The sequence below is a fragment of the Carcharhinus amblyrhynchos genome, chromosome 2 (assembly GCF_965287045.1).
Source record: "Carcharhinus amblyrhynchos chromosome 2, sCarAmb.v2.hapA, whole genome shotgun sequence".
Taxonomy (NCBI): Eukaryota; Metazoa; Chordata; class Chondrichthyes; order Carcharhiniformes; family Carcharhinidae; genus Carcharhinus; species Carcharhinus amblyrhynchos.
The window spans coordinates 92624512-92638994 of record NC_137325.1 but is presented as its reverse complement, the minus strand read 5'-3'; the positions used below and the strand labels follow the sequence as shown (position 1 = coordinate 92638994).

The 14483-nt window shown below is 41.7% G+C and overlaps 1 protein-coding gene across 3 annotated transcripts in view; it reads right to left on the bottom strand.

Annotated features, from left to right (window-relative positions):
• The window catches only part of ezh2 (enhancer of zeste 2 polycomb repressive complex 2 subunit), a 97244-nt gene extending 83263 nt beyond the window's left edge, over window positions 1-13981 (bottom strand). The window contains exons 1-3 of one of the 3 annotated variants that reach the window (XM_080209265.1): window positions 12420-12677; window positions 11252-11344; window positions 1221-1398 (exon numbers count right to left, since the gene is read on the bottom strand). In XM_080209265.1, coding sequence (XP_080065391.1) covers window positions 1221-1337 — 117 coding nt within the window. In that variant the 5' untranslated portion in view covers window positions 1338-1398; window positions 11252-11344; window positions 12420-12677. Of the gene's footprint in view, window positions 1-1220; window positions 1399-11251; window positions 11345-12419; window positions 12678-13623 lie in introns of those variants that run through there. The other 2 variants (XM_080209272.1, XM_080209257.1) reach the window with 2 other exon arrangements.
• Window positions 13982-14483: the final 502 nt, after the last annotated feature.

The following is a 14483-nucleotide window of genomic DNA, read 5'->3' as shown; positions in this document are numbered from 1 at the left end:
ATCACCCTTGAGAAGATGATGGTGGACTCCCTTCTTGAAGTACTGCAGTTCATGTGGTGTAGGTACATGCAGTTCTATTAGGAAGGGTATTCCAGGATTTTGATGCAGCAACAGTGAAGGAATAGCAATACAACTGAGTAAGGATGGTGTATGGCTGGACATTTGCAGAATATCTGCTGCCCTTTTTCTTTTAGGTGATAGTTGTTACATGTCTGGAAGACTCAGGCTATTTAGGACTGAGAGAAGAAATTTATTTACCCAGAAGATCTTAATCTTTGGAACCCATCACCTCCAGAGGGTTGCAAATGCTCCATCCTTGTATATATTCAAGGTTGGGATAGCAATCTCCAATCCCTCAAGAAATTAAGATTTATAGGAAATGGGCAGAATACCTGCCATGATCAGATCAGATTGGTCCTGTGGCTCGACCTTGTTCCAAAGCTTAGCTTAAACCCAAGTGTATAATATAGGCCAATACTTCAATGCAGGGAGTTCTTTAGATTTTCAGTTTAACATTTCTGATGAACATGTCTATTTATAAAAGATGCCATGGGAATTAGCCTATAATAACAGTAATCACAGAAACGTAATGTAGAACAAGTTTAGATTACGTATTATGATTAGCAGCCCCCATCCACCTCATTAAACATTCACTCCCTCCACCACTAACAATAGTGGCAACAGTGCATATCATCTACAAAATGCACTGCAAAAACTCACCTAAACTATTTGGTCAGCACATTCCAAACCTACGATCGCTGCCATCTAAAAAGACAACAGCAGCAGACACATGGGACTGCCACACGTGGAGCTCCCCCTGGAAATCACTCACTATATTGAGTTGGAAATATATCACCATTCCTTCATTGTTGCTGGGTAAAAATCCCAAAACTCCCTCCTTAACATCGCTGTGGGTATATCTACCACAGTGACTGCAGCAGTTCAAGAAGCATCAACTTGTCAAGCGTAATTAAGGATGGGCAATAAAAGCTGGTCTATCCAGTGACACCTCCATTCCATAAATTTAAAAAAGGTATTAGTTTGCAATTGCTAGAATTCTTGATATATAGTATCTTGATAAAAATCAATATTTAAGAGACGACACACATTCAAGGTGAAATGTTACGTATAACATAGCACCCTCTCCTGGTGCCACAAAAATGGCAATTACAGTATGGTCATTTGAGTTACTTTGAAGTAAAAAACCTGTAGCACCCTACCTTAACTTCATCTGCTCGTCTAAAGCGCTTCAGTTGTCGAAGACGCATGTATTCAGATTTGACCCGCTTTCGCCAGCAAACTGGTCCTTTTGTAGATTTCTTACCAGTAAAACCCATGGTCACTCAGTAGAGGTATTTTTCAAAACAAATGCTTGCACTTCCATCCAGCGAGATAATTCTGCAAAAGATAAAAATGTGTGTTATTAATACACATCTGCCCTAATATATTAAAAGTTATTGTGGCCAGGTTGCTCATGCTCGACAAAAGCTCACTTTCCATGTTGCAATTTTGTACCATACTGTCAATGATAATACCAGACGCCAATTCTTTTACAATGGAAAAAGCTTAACTCATCACAATCACCAGGTAACTCAAGTCACCTATCTGCATTTCTATTTGCTGCAAATTTGCTGTTCATCTGGCCCACAAATCAGTTGCTTAAAACTTGACTTAAGCAAAAAAGTAGCACATCTGGTACTTCTCTGAAATTGATCACTCCGGTCACTATTTATCCAAATTTTGGGTCTTAGCCCAACAATCCTTTCTGCTTTCTTAAGCAGCACACTAGCTGGCCTCAAGACACTGTTTGCTATCTGCCAGATTGTCATTGTAGCCACCTGTACTTTAGCTATTAGGATAGTCAGGAAGTAAACTTTTTACCCTTCCAGTACTATTCGACAATAACTGAACAAAAAAAATGTTATTTTCAATGCATTTAAATGATCATACAATATTATGTAGGAAGGTGAGCTGTCTACTGCTTTAGCAAACAGCCTCCTTTAAAACTCCAAGCTTAAACAGGCATCTAATTTTCTTTTTGAAACTTACCTTTCATATTAGGGTAGGTAACATAACAAAACCCACAAGCAGGGTGGATAGAGGCCAGATGTTCTTGGGTAACATGAAAAAAACATGTATAATTCTTTCTCAACTATAACAAAGGGGCATTTTACATCAATTCTAGACCCTCTGAAATGGCTTAGCGACGCTCACTTTAAGGATAATTAGGGATGGGCAACAAATGCTGGCCTTGCTAGCAATGCCCTCATTCCATGAAAAAATACTTTAAAAATCTATTAGTGCGTGGCAGGAAAAACAGCCATTTCAATACTGTTAACTACATTGCTTTGATAAGCAGTTATCCAAATATGTAATCATAAATGAATTAAAATAATAAATATTGAATGAAAAAGATATTGAAGAAAACAAATTTCCCAAAAGGGAATGAAATTCGGAAAAAATGAAACAGTCTTCCAGTGGCTTGGTATGAGCTCCCTACACTCACCCAAGTTTTTCAGAAAAAAAGACCTGTTTGTGAGAAACATCCTTAGTTCAGAAATTTTCTTAATTGCTACAAATATTGTTCATTTCTCAAGTTTGAATTTCACATCTTTACCCTTCAATCACATTTCTAAACTACCTCAAATTTCAACTTCTCACAAAATTTCTCTCTATAAATGGTCTCCCAAAACTATCTGGAATTTTTGGATTTGTTTATTTTTATTCAAACCTGGATATATTAATTGGCAACAATTTTTTTTTTCAGCCTTGGCTCTTTGTGACTAAACACAGCAATAATTACCTCTTGTCTTAAATTATGTGTGTAGGTCCTTGAGAGAGCACTGAGGAAATTTACCAGAATCACTCCAGAGATAAGGTTAGGTTGGAGAAGTTGGAATGGCTGCCCTTGGAGCACGAGATTATGGGGTAGAGGTCAGTGTGTCAGACAAGATTGGCACTCCCTTTTCTGCAGGTTTGATCACAAGTGTTGGATCTAAGCAAATAGAGTGCAGCAAGTTCAGAAGGAGACAGACTGGAAGAGGAGCAGAGAAATTGAGACGGCCAATACAATGCTGACATTTTTCAATGAAATGATCAAAAGCGAGTAGGAGGCCAGGGGTAGGGGCCCAGGTAGAGGAATACTGAAGGCAGTGAAAGATTCCATTGAATGCGGGCAGGACTCCTGCCCAAATAAGTGAGCTTGAAGACAAACAGTGACGTAAGTAGAGGGAGCAAGAACATTGGAGATGGCGAGGAAAGGTCGATTCCTTTGTGAAGGACATATCATCCAGTATAAGAGGGGGAAAAGGCCAAAGAGTATTGTGAATACACAGCAAGAGGCAAAATTTAAAGGTATAGCACAAGGGTATGACACAAAGGGTTAATGTGTAACGGAGTACTGTACCACTCAGTGATGGAAGGAACACATGACTTACCCCCAGGAATCAGTATAATGTTGGACAGAGCCATGTGTAGGAGCAAGCAAGATGACAGCATCTTGCTTGCACCTTTATCGTCTGGAACAACTCAAAACCTTGCAGGGACTGCAGAAGAAAATTGGAAAACTGAAAGAAAATAAAATCAAGAATTGTTCTGACCTGAACTAAAGCTTGGTTGCTAAAGGCAGAAGTTAAATTTCTCACTGAAGCAGAAAACTCCATTAAATCCCATCAAAGTCCAGTTTTAATACCTACAGGTGAACTAAAAAATGTAAAATTCTTGGACACAAGTCCTGGAAAGTAAGTTACATTCTGGAGTGGTCAGAAATTGCTGTTCAAATTGCAGATTGAGAAACCAGAGTCTGTGCCTGAGCACATGGCAGCTGAGCTCGCTTCAAAGAAAAAAAAATTTTTTAATTAATCACGACTGACTAGGCAGTTTAAAAAACCCAGCAAAAGTCAGGATTCATCACTTCTAGACTGGAGAATGTTGCGCTAAAGTGGATAAGACCAGTTGAACCAGGTAGCCATTGAGAAATTTAAATGTTGAGATCATGAATGCCATTACTGCAACACTGTGCAGAGAAGTGCAAGACGGCATCATCTTAGAAATCTCCTACAGATGAATCTGCAACCTTAATTGGCCTGCACCTTATTCTGAGGCTGTGTCCCCTGGTTCAAAATTCACCAAGCCAGGGGAAACATCCTGTCCACATTTACCCCATCATGATGAAAATTTTGTTTGTTTCAATAAATCATTCTTCAAAATGTAACAGAAAACAAGCCCAGTTCCTTCTCATAGGACAATCCCGGCAACCCAGGGATTAGCCTGGTGAATTTCCATTCCCTTCCCTCCGTGCAAGTACATCCTTTCTTAGGAAAGGACAGCATAGCAGCCAGCATAATCAAGGGCCCCATGCACCCCAGACATACTCTCTCCCACCTTCTTCTGTCGGGAAAACGACACAAACATCTTAGATCACATACCAACTGACTTGAGAACAGCTTCTTCCCTGCTATCTGACCTTTGAATGGACCTAGCTTATAAAGTTGATCTTTCTCTATACCCTAGCTATGACTGTAACACTATATTCTACTCCCTCTCCTTTCCTTCTCCCCTAGATATGGTATGATTTGTCTGCATAGTGCAAGAAATAATATTGTATACTAATACATGTGACAATAATAAATAAAATCAAACTTTCCACAATACTCGAGATGCAATCTCACCAAGTCTTTATAAAATCGTGCGGCATGTTGCAGTGGTTAGCGCTACTGCCTGTGTGGAGTTTGCACATTTTCCTTGTGGCTGCATGGGTTTCCTCCAGTGTTCTGGTTTCCTCCCACAGTCCAAAGATATACAGATTAGGTGGATTAGCTGTGTTAAATTACCCCTCACATCCAAGATATATACGTCAGCATTAGTGGGGTCACAGGGATAAGGCAGGGGATGGACTGGGGAAGATGCTTTGTTGGGGAGTTAGTGTGGACTCAATGGCCTCCTTCTGCACTGTAGGGATTCTATGAATTGCAGCCAGCCATTTTTACTCCTGTACTCAAATTCCCTCACGACGAAGGCCAACATACAATTTGCCTTCCTTATTGCTTGCTGTACCTACACGCCAGCTTTTGGTGACTTTTGAATAGGGATAGCACTGTTCCTTTGGATATCGACACTGCCCAACCACTTGCCAGAGAACTATTTTGCTTTTCTGTTTTTCTACCTCAGTGGACAACTTCACATTTATTCAATTATATGGCATCTGCCATGTTCTTGCCCATTTACCTATAGCCTCTCCAAATCCCCCTGAAGCCTCCCTGTATCCTCCTCACAACTCATATTCCCACCTAGTTGTGCAAATATTTGGAATAATTCAGATCTGCTTCCACATCCAAATTACATATAGACTATGAAAAGCTGTTGCCAGAGATCGATTCCTGCATTTCCCCACAAGTAACACCTGCCATCCCGAAAATGTCCCATTTATTCCTACTATTTCATTATATTAGCCACTTCTCAATCCATACCAGTACCATTCCTCCAATTCCATGGGTTCTAATAACCTTCTGCATCAGGCCTTATCGAAAGCATTTTGAAAATCCAAATACGCCGCATCTACTGGTTTTCTTTTATCTAGATTACAAGCAACATGCTCAAAAAACTCCCAACAGGTTTGTCAAGCATGACTGAGACTTCAGATCTGAATTGTCTTCTCTCTTTCATTACAGGTACCAGAAGTCCCTCATTGGTCAGACCAGCCAACCTCTCAGATGATTACCAGGACACCCTGAATAGATGACAATCAAGAAAGGAATTAGCAATGAAAAGAGTCGACCTTTGTCTTCAGTGCCATTGGACAGATTCCCCCACCCCCGAAAGAACAGCTGCGACAATCCCCAGTCAGCATGTCAGTGCTACAAATTGTGATGGAACCAAGTAGCAGCCATCCATTGATGACAGCACACCACACAGCCAAATGCAAAGATGTGCTTACTACCAAGAGCCATCTTCTATATAAGGTGGGGAGATGACGATCCACACACAAAGAGGGTGATGGTCACCCTGGCCTTGAGGCCTTCAGACAACTCAAACCTATGAACTTAGACATTGGGGTAATAGTAATTATGCAAGTCGATGGGGTAACCTTTGCTAACTTGTAAATACATTGGATAAGCAATTGCATGGAGATGTAATATTAAGGGGAAACACTATACTGAGTAAACTACTGCTGCCACTATGATGTAAGCAAACACATGGCCCACAGTCAGAGGTCAACATAACATTGACCATCATTCATCTCTTCTGCATGTGTTCCAGAGAAAGATATTAACTGTGACTAACCACTATGTAAAGAAATGATGAGTACCAGTCAAACATAGTGTTCTTCTCTACCTACACAGAACCATTTCAGCACATCCCGAGTTATCTATGGCATTTTGAAACACATTCAGATAGTTCTGAAAAAAGTAGCCCCCGTACCAACACAAGCTAACCCTATATGATTTCCTATTGCAGCTTATTCTTTAAATATGAACCAATGCCAAAACAAGCTTAAATTTTTCCTGCACCAACTATAGGTTACATTTTTTTTAAATCCAAGCAGGGTATAATCATCATTGGGAACTCAGCAATCCTTCAAGAATGATGGAATAAAGTAATCCAATAACCAGACACCAATTCATAAATGCAACTGTGTGAAGGTTAAAGAAAAACATATATTTAAAAAATGGTTATAGTTCACTAACAGTCAACTTGCTGTGAATTTTCAATGTTTTCATAAGTGTTATTTAATAATCAATCACAAGGTACCACTCACAGAAAAATTAACGATCATCTTGGATGTTCTGGCCAACAATGGCTGCCAATATAATTTTCAACATTTGTGATCTTGTTGCCCACACTATACCTTGGCAAGTTTTAAGCACATTGGCCATTCATTAATTAAGCCTCGCGAGATTACCAAGTACATTCAGAATCTGGCACCAGACACCAGGCAAACCAAGCAGAAAGTTTGCCAGATATATGAATATCTACTTAATCTGTGCTACAGTCAGAAGATGACACACCCTCTGACTCATTCCAATTGACTCAATGTTTCCCAGGACACTTCAAAAACCCTATTCAACTTAATAGCTTTTTCCTATTATCATATAAATCTATGATTCTGCTGATTAATGCAATTATAATTCAGATCAGGCATTTCGTGCAAAACCTTTACGCATATGATAGTACAATTAAATAGAACCATCTCCATACACTTTTATTGGGGAAAGCTTTATTTCTTCGAAACTTTTGTATCTTGAATTTAAACAGCAGCTACCCTTTACTGGTATTGCCATCTATTGACAAGAGTCAAGGTGTGCGTTCTACTCAGAATATAAAAAAAGCATTCCTGTTAACTTATACAATTCTAACAGGGTAGACCGAGGAAGAATGTTCCTAATGCTGGGGAGTCCAGGACTTGGGGTCATAATTTGAGGATACGAGGTAAACCTTTCAGAACTGAGGTGAGGAGACATTTCTTCGCTCAGACAGTATTAAATCTGTGGAATTCACTACTGCAGAAAGTAGTTGAAGCCAAAACATTGTGTAATTTCAAGGAGAAATTAGATATAGCTCTTGGGGCTAAATGGATCAAAGGATATTGGGGGGGGGGGGGGGGGGGGGGGGGGTGCGCAGCAGCAGGCTGGGTAAATCAGGATATTGAGTTTGATGATCAGCCATAATCATAATGAATGGCCGAGTAGGCCCAAAGGGCCTACTCCTGCTTCCAGCTTCTATGTTAAAGATTGCATCTTGTCAAACTTGGGCTGAACTTAAAACAACATTTTAAATAAGAATGAAATGCTGATAGTCATCACAGTTGATGATAATGAATATAGGGAATCATTCAGGAAGTACATATTCAGACTTAAGTTCAATGTGGCCAAACAGTAACATCAAACTCAATGTCAGAGGCTGTAACCAAATGTCAGATTATCAAGAAGGGTGACATTCTGTGGAATTCTATCTTAGATCAGTAGAGACAATAAGGTGAAGAATGCCACTTAAGTTAATATTGATTTTACACTCACCTGCATTATCTTCAGCTTCACGAACAAAAAAGGTTAAGAGTATCAAGAAATGACAATGTTTAGGAGATAGCCATTCTACCAAACTGGTTTAACCTTCCATAGAAACTCCACCTTTGTTAAGATTACCATTTTTTAACGTGTAGGCCATTCAGTTCTCCAAATCTGCTCTGAGAGTCAATGGAGGAAATGGAAGACATTTGAAGTTAGTATTTAAATTCCCATTATACTTTCCTCTTCACTGGACATTTTACCTTACATTTTGCTTCAAGTAGTCAATATTTACTTTCAAATTAACTATTTAAAGGAATCATGATATTGCAGGCTGTCTGTTCCAAAGAAGTTTAAATCCATCCTTAGCTACAGAACTTGTTAAAAATTTTGAAGAATTAATTTTACATTCCAATCCACTCCTGCTGAAGTAATCAGTAAGAACAAGGAGAGAAGGCACAATTAAATTAGGAACATAGGCAGAGGAGTAAATTAAATCCTAAAAGGATATACTAGTCATAGATGGAGTGCAACTAAGGCTCATCAGGATGATTCCTGAGATGGCAGGATTGTTGTACGTGGAGAGATTGTGTCAAATAGGTCTGCATTCATTCACATTTAGGAAAATGAATGGGATTGATTTGAAACATAAAATTCTAACAGGGCTGAAGTTTCCTTGGGTTGGGGCAGTCTAAAACAAGGGGTTTGGAGTTGAGGTGAGAAAAAAACTTCATGCACAGGGTGGTGAAATTGTGGAATTCTTTACAAAGTGAGGCTGTAACATGGAAACAGAATTCTAGATTCAAAAACTATTAAGGGTATGGGGCAGAGCAGGAGTATGATATTGAGCTAGAAGATCAACCATGATCATACTGAATGGCACAGCAGACTCAAGGGGCAGAATGACATTCTCCTTTTTTTTTCGAGCCAAGTCCCCTTTGAGCCATTTAATCAGGTCACAGTTGATCTGTATCCCAACACTATTTAGCCATAGGAACAACAAATTCCAGATTTCCAATACTGTGTGTAAAACAGTGTTTCTGATCTCACACGCAACTGGCCTAGCTCTAAAAATGTTCGCTTATTTTGGAATGCCTCCATCAGAAGGAATAGTTCGTTAATGCTTCCATTACAAAGACCTATTCAAATTCAAAGTATCACAAAACAAACCTAAATGATTTGACTTCAGGATAATGAACTTGATTAAAGTACATCATGCTCACAAGAGCCTTTTCTCATTCAATTACAACTCTTATGTATTTTGACTTAAGTACCCCTGGCTTTTTGACCTATACCGTGCACAAAACAGCAATCTGTAGAAACAGGTCAATCAGTGTTGGTGTTTATACTCCAAGCCTCCTCACATTCCATCTGCATCACCTCAGTCTTTTGGTACATCTTCTATCCCCTCTCTCTCATGCATTCATCCAGTTTCCTCATGAGGATATCTTAGCTCTTTGCCTCAGCCATTTCTTGGGATTTCAAGGTTTACATTCTAACCGAGTACAGAAAATTTCCCCATCAGACTTATTAAGTATCTTCTATTTAGAAGGCTTTCGTGCAAACAGCACCTTTCATGACCACCGGGCGCCCTGAAGTGCTGAACAAGAAATTAAGTATTTTTGAAGTGCAGCTGCAATTGTAATGAAAAAACAACAATCAAATCAAACACAGCAAACTCAGAAACAGTTATGTGATTATGAGCAGGGTGCCTTAAAGACTATCGTCCAGTGGCACTGACATCCATCATTATGAAGTGCTTCAAAAGGCCAGTCATGGTACGAATCAATTCCAGCCTACCAGATTGCATGGATCCACTACAGTTCGCCTACTGCCCCAACAAGTCCACAGCAGTCACCATCTCCCTGGCCCTGTACTCAAACCTGGGACACCTAGATAACAAAGATACCTATGTCAGACTCCTATTTATTAACCACAGTTCAACGTTCAATGTCATTATTACCTCCAAACTCCATAGCCTGGACCTCGGCTCCTCCCTTCACAACTGGATCCTGAACTCCCTAACACACAAACCACAATCAGTAAGGATAGACAACAACACCTCCTTCACGATCATTCTCAATACCAGTGTCCCACAAGGCTCTGTTCTCAGCCCTCTACTATACTCCTCATACACTTATGACTGTGTGGCCAAATTCCCCTCCAACTCGATTTTCAAGATTGCTGACAACACCACTGTAGTGAGTGGGATCTCAAACAATGATGAGACAGAGCACAGGAATGAGATAGCGAATCTGGTGAACTGGTGCAACAACAATAATCTCTCCCTCAATGCCTACAAAACGAAGGAGATTGTTATCAACTTCAGGAAGCATAGAGAACATCAACGGGGAGGAAGTAGAAAGGGTCAGAGCTTCAGGCTTTTAGGTGTGCAGATCACCAACAAACCATCCTGGTCCCCACCCACACCCATGCTGACACCATATTTAAGGAAGCCATCAAGCTTCTACTTTCTCAGAAGACTAAAGAAATTTGGATGTCAACTATGACTCTCACCAACATTTACAGATGCACCATAGAAAGCATCCTTTCTGGTTGTATCACAGCTTGGTATGGCTCCTGCTCTGCCCAAGACCACAAGAAACCACAAAAGGTCGTGAATGTAGCCCAATCCATCATGCAAACCAGCCTCCTATCCATTGACCCCGTCTACACTTCCCACTGCCTTGGAAAAGCAGCCAACATAATTAAGAACCCCACGCACCCCCGACATTCTCTCTTCCACCTTCTTCCGTCGGGAAAGAGATACTAAAGTCATGTACCAACCGACTCAAGGACAGCTTTTTTCCATCAGACTTTTGAATGAAGCTGCCTTGCGTTAAGTTGATCTTTCATGACACCCTAACTACGACTGTAACACTACGTTCTGCACTCTCTCATTTCCTTCTCTACGAACAGTATGCTTTGTCCATATAACACGCGAGAAACAATACCTTTCACTGTTTGCTAATATACGTGACAATAATAAAGCAAATCAAATTACAAAATCTGTTTTTGGGGTGTTGATTGAGGGACGAATCAGGATAATGCCTGGATAAGTGACCTGGACACCATTCTTGCTTTAAAAATAATGCCAAATAGAATATTTATGTCACCTGAGGGAGCATACAGGGCTTCAAGTCTCACCAGTAACCCATGATTTTGAATTCTATAGATGGAAACATTCTCCATCAATCCTCAAACCAAATTTCAGATTACCTCTGCCTTACCAAAAGGAAAGCACCAACCTGTTCAATATTTCCCAATAGCTGCAATCAGTATGTTCTGGTCTCGCTCTCCAGTACCTCTGTGCTTTTTGTAGAAGTCTTGCACACAGTATTCTGGTGGGGCCAATACAAGTTTAATGGAACTTCACTCCTTTTGAATATTAAACCCATTGAAACATCACTGATTCATGTGGAGTACTACTTTCTACCTCCCTCCAATTTGAATAACTACCTTGACCCTTATTTTGTATCTATTGCGTCATTTGTTCTCTGGCTCCCATGCCAAACTTTTGTCATGAGTCAGTATTTATATCCTCCTGAAGGCCTTCTAAAAATCCCACTATGACATATACTGCACTTCTTAGACCCATTAAGCAGAATTCATGCTGACCTCATTTTTGTGTTGCCTGGTGTTGTCACTTTTTAGCGTGGGTTCGTGAATCCTTCCTATCAATGCCATTAAGTCGGCTGTTTTGTGAAGCCGTTTTGCTTTTAGCTCTCCTGTCTGGAGGAGACCAGTCTGGAGTCACGCCTATGACTGCTCTCTGACACATTAGTATCAGCCTTCTGTTCTTTCCCTCCCCCCCAACTACAGCCTTGTTATATTTTTCCCCTCCTACTTATCGCATCCCACTTGATGACTCTGGGTTTTGTCATCGTGCCTCCTCTTGTCACCTAGTTAATCACCGTGCTCTAATTCAACTACCAGCAGGAGAGAGTGCCTGAGAGCCACAGATCTTCGGGGGGTGGGAAAAGACGCCAATTTTTAATATACAAAGAAAAAAGTTTATCACCGATTCGGATGGCTAAACCTAGCAGCTGATAAAACGGGAGCTGTGGCTAAACCTGTCCCGAGTGACAGATTAAACTAAAGACCTTTCAGCTACAGACAGTGTGATTGGATCAGTGTGTGAACCGTCCCTGTTATTGATGAACATTGATGCGGGGGGGGGGGGACATGCCCCTGGGCTGGACACTACACTGATTCTCTCGGGGGGGCTGGAACGTGGCGAGCGCGCGCGGATTCCAAACGCTTTCCGCGAGCGGCGACCGTTTGAATTCAAACCTTTCCCTCTCCCCCCCCCCCCCCCCCCCAACAACAAACAGCCAGCTCACAGCTCCCACCCGCCGCAAACCGGACCCCAAACGAATTAGAGTGGCAGCTCTTAATCCGCCTCGTTTTTTTTACCTGAAGAGAGATAAAGTGACCCTTGCTCTCTTCTCCTCCTCTGCCGCCGACAGAGCTGATGGGGCTTATAAACTTGGAGACGAAACTTTGGCAAGAGTTTTTAACCTGGTGAGTTGGCTGGCCCGGCCGAGGTAGTGGTCGGGGCGGCAGATGGGTGTCTCTCTGTCTCTCGCTCGCTAGCCGCCTGTACCTCTGTAGTGTCCCACTCTCACTCGGCGCCGGGCTCTCCACTCTCTTCCTTTTCTTTCTCTCTTTTGTTCTTCGTTCTCCGCCCGGCTACACAGATCGGGCGCGAAAAGAGCGCAGCCAATCCAATCAAACTTTGCTGAACCCTAGCAACAAGGCCTGCTCCGGTTGGCGGGACGGCCACCGACTTCCCTCCAATCCGCACAGGGCTCGCACGGGAGTGTGGGACGTTGACCATGTGGTGTTTCTTTGTGTGTGTGAGTGTTTTTTAGGGTGAATTTTTTTCCCTCTCTCTGTGCTTCTGCCGAGGGTTGAGCAACTCAGTTTAAGGAACTTGGGAGTGTCAGGGTGGAAGTACCATAATACGTGGCGTCAGGAGAAACCCCGGGCTATGTGTGTGTGTAATCTCTAAATGTAACGTGTGGGTTTCTATTTATAGGCCCTTGTTTCCCCCCAGCCTGAAATCAGGACTCCGATGTCCATTGGTTGCTTGGCACTGACTGTTGCTGCTGTTGCATTTCCAGTTTTGAGCAAGTTGCGGTGGTGGAAGATTACTCATTTCATGTCCCGAATCCGCCCCGTGTTTCAGGATGAGCATACTGATTAAAATGAATTCCATTGGGTGGGGGAACCTCATTTGGCCTCAGCTTCCCCTACGGTTTGGGAGTTGCTATTCCTTTTTGACTTCTGTTGGGGGTGAGGGGGGCGGTGGAATTGCCTGTCCTGTCGTCATCGGATGAGACTCGACTTGTGATCCTCGCCTTGGTCGAATAGTTTGATACTTAACTCGAGAGAGCAGTGATTACTTGTGGGAGGGATGCCAGCACATGTATCTGCAAGTGTCAGTACTTTCAGGAAATATGTCGATTTAGTTGAAGATATCTTTAATATGTATTGCAGCCTTTTTCTTAAACAAGATATTGTTGAAAATGTTTAGATTAAAAACTAAATAAGCATTTCTATTCATTAGTTGAGCATGTTGCAATATTTCACTGGACTAAGATTGGTGCTTACTTACAGTTGACTTATTTTAGATTCTACTTCAGTTCTCTGTCTGAAGGTAGGTCTGACCCGCAGTACCACAACCTCCATCACCGATAAGGCAATGAGACAGGTCCCAAATCCACCCAGGCAGGAGCAGGGATTGGGCTTCGTGTTGTTGGCACCAATGTGATCCACACTAAATGAGCCAGAAAGCCTGTCAGTGGAGTCCAAGTTGCAGGTTGTAGGCTGATTGTAGTGATGGTAAAGACTGCAGTTTATTTCCATCCGATGCCTGACCCATTCTTGCTATTGATGTATATTGGAAGGATTTACAAGTTGGTACTTAGCCTATTTGGTCACTTTGCAAATGCATCTTCCTTAGCTGTCAAGTCTTGGAGTGAAATTTGAAGTCTCGACACCAGGTTGAAGTCCTGGTGTCGAGAGCAAAAGCTTTCAGAGCGCAGCTCCTTCATCGGGTGAGTGAGATTTCAGTTCACAAATAGGATATATAAAGACACAAACTCAATTTACAAAACAATGGATGGAATGTGAATCTTTACAGGTAATCAAGTCTTAAAGGCACAAACAATGTGAGTGGAGAGAGGGTTAAGCACAGGTTAAAGAGATGTGTATTGTCTCCAGCCAGGACAGTTAGTGAGATTTTGCAAGCCCAGGCAAGACGTGGGGGTTACAGATAGTGTGACATAAACCCAAGATCCCGATTGAGGCCGTCCTTGTGTGCGGAACTGGCTATCAGTCTCTGCTCAGTGACTCTGTGTTGTCATGTGTCGTGAAGGTCGCCTTGGAGAACGCCTTGGAGGGCTTGCAAAATCTCACCAACTGTCCTGTCTGGAGACAATACACATCTCATTAACCTGTGCTTAATCCTCTCTG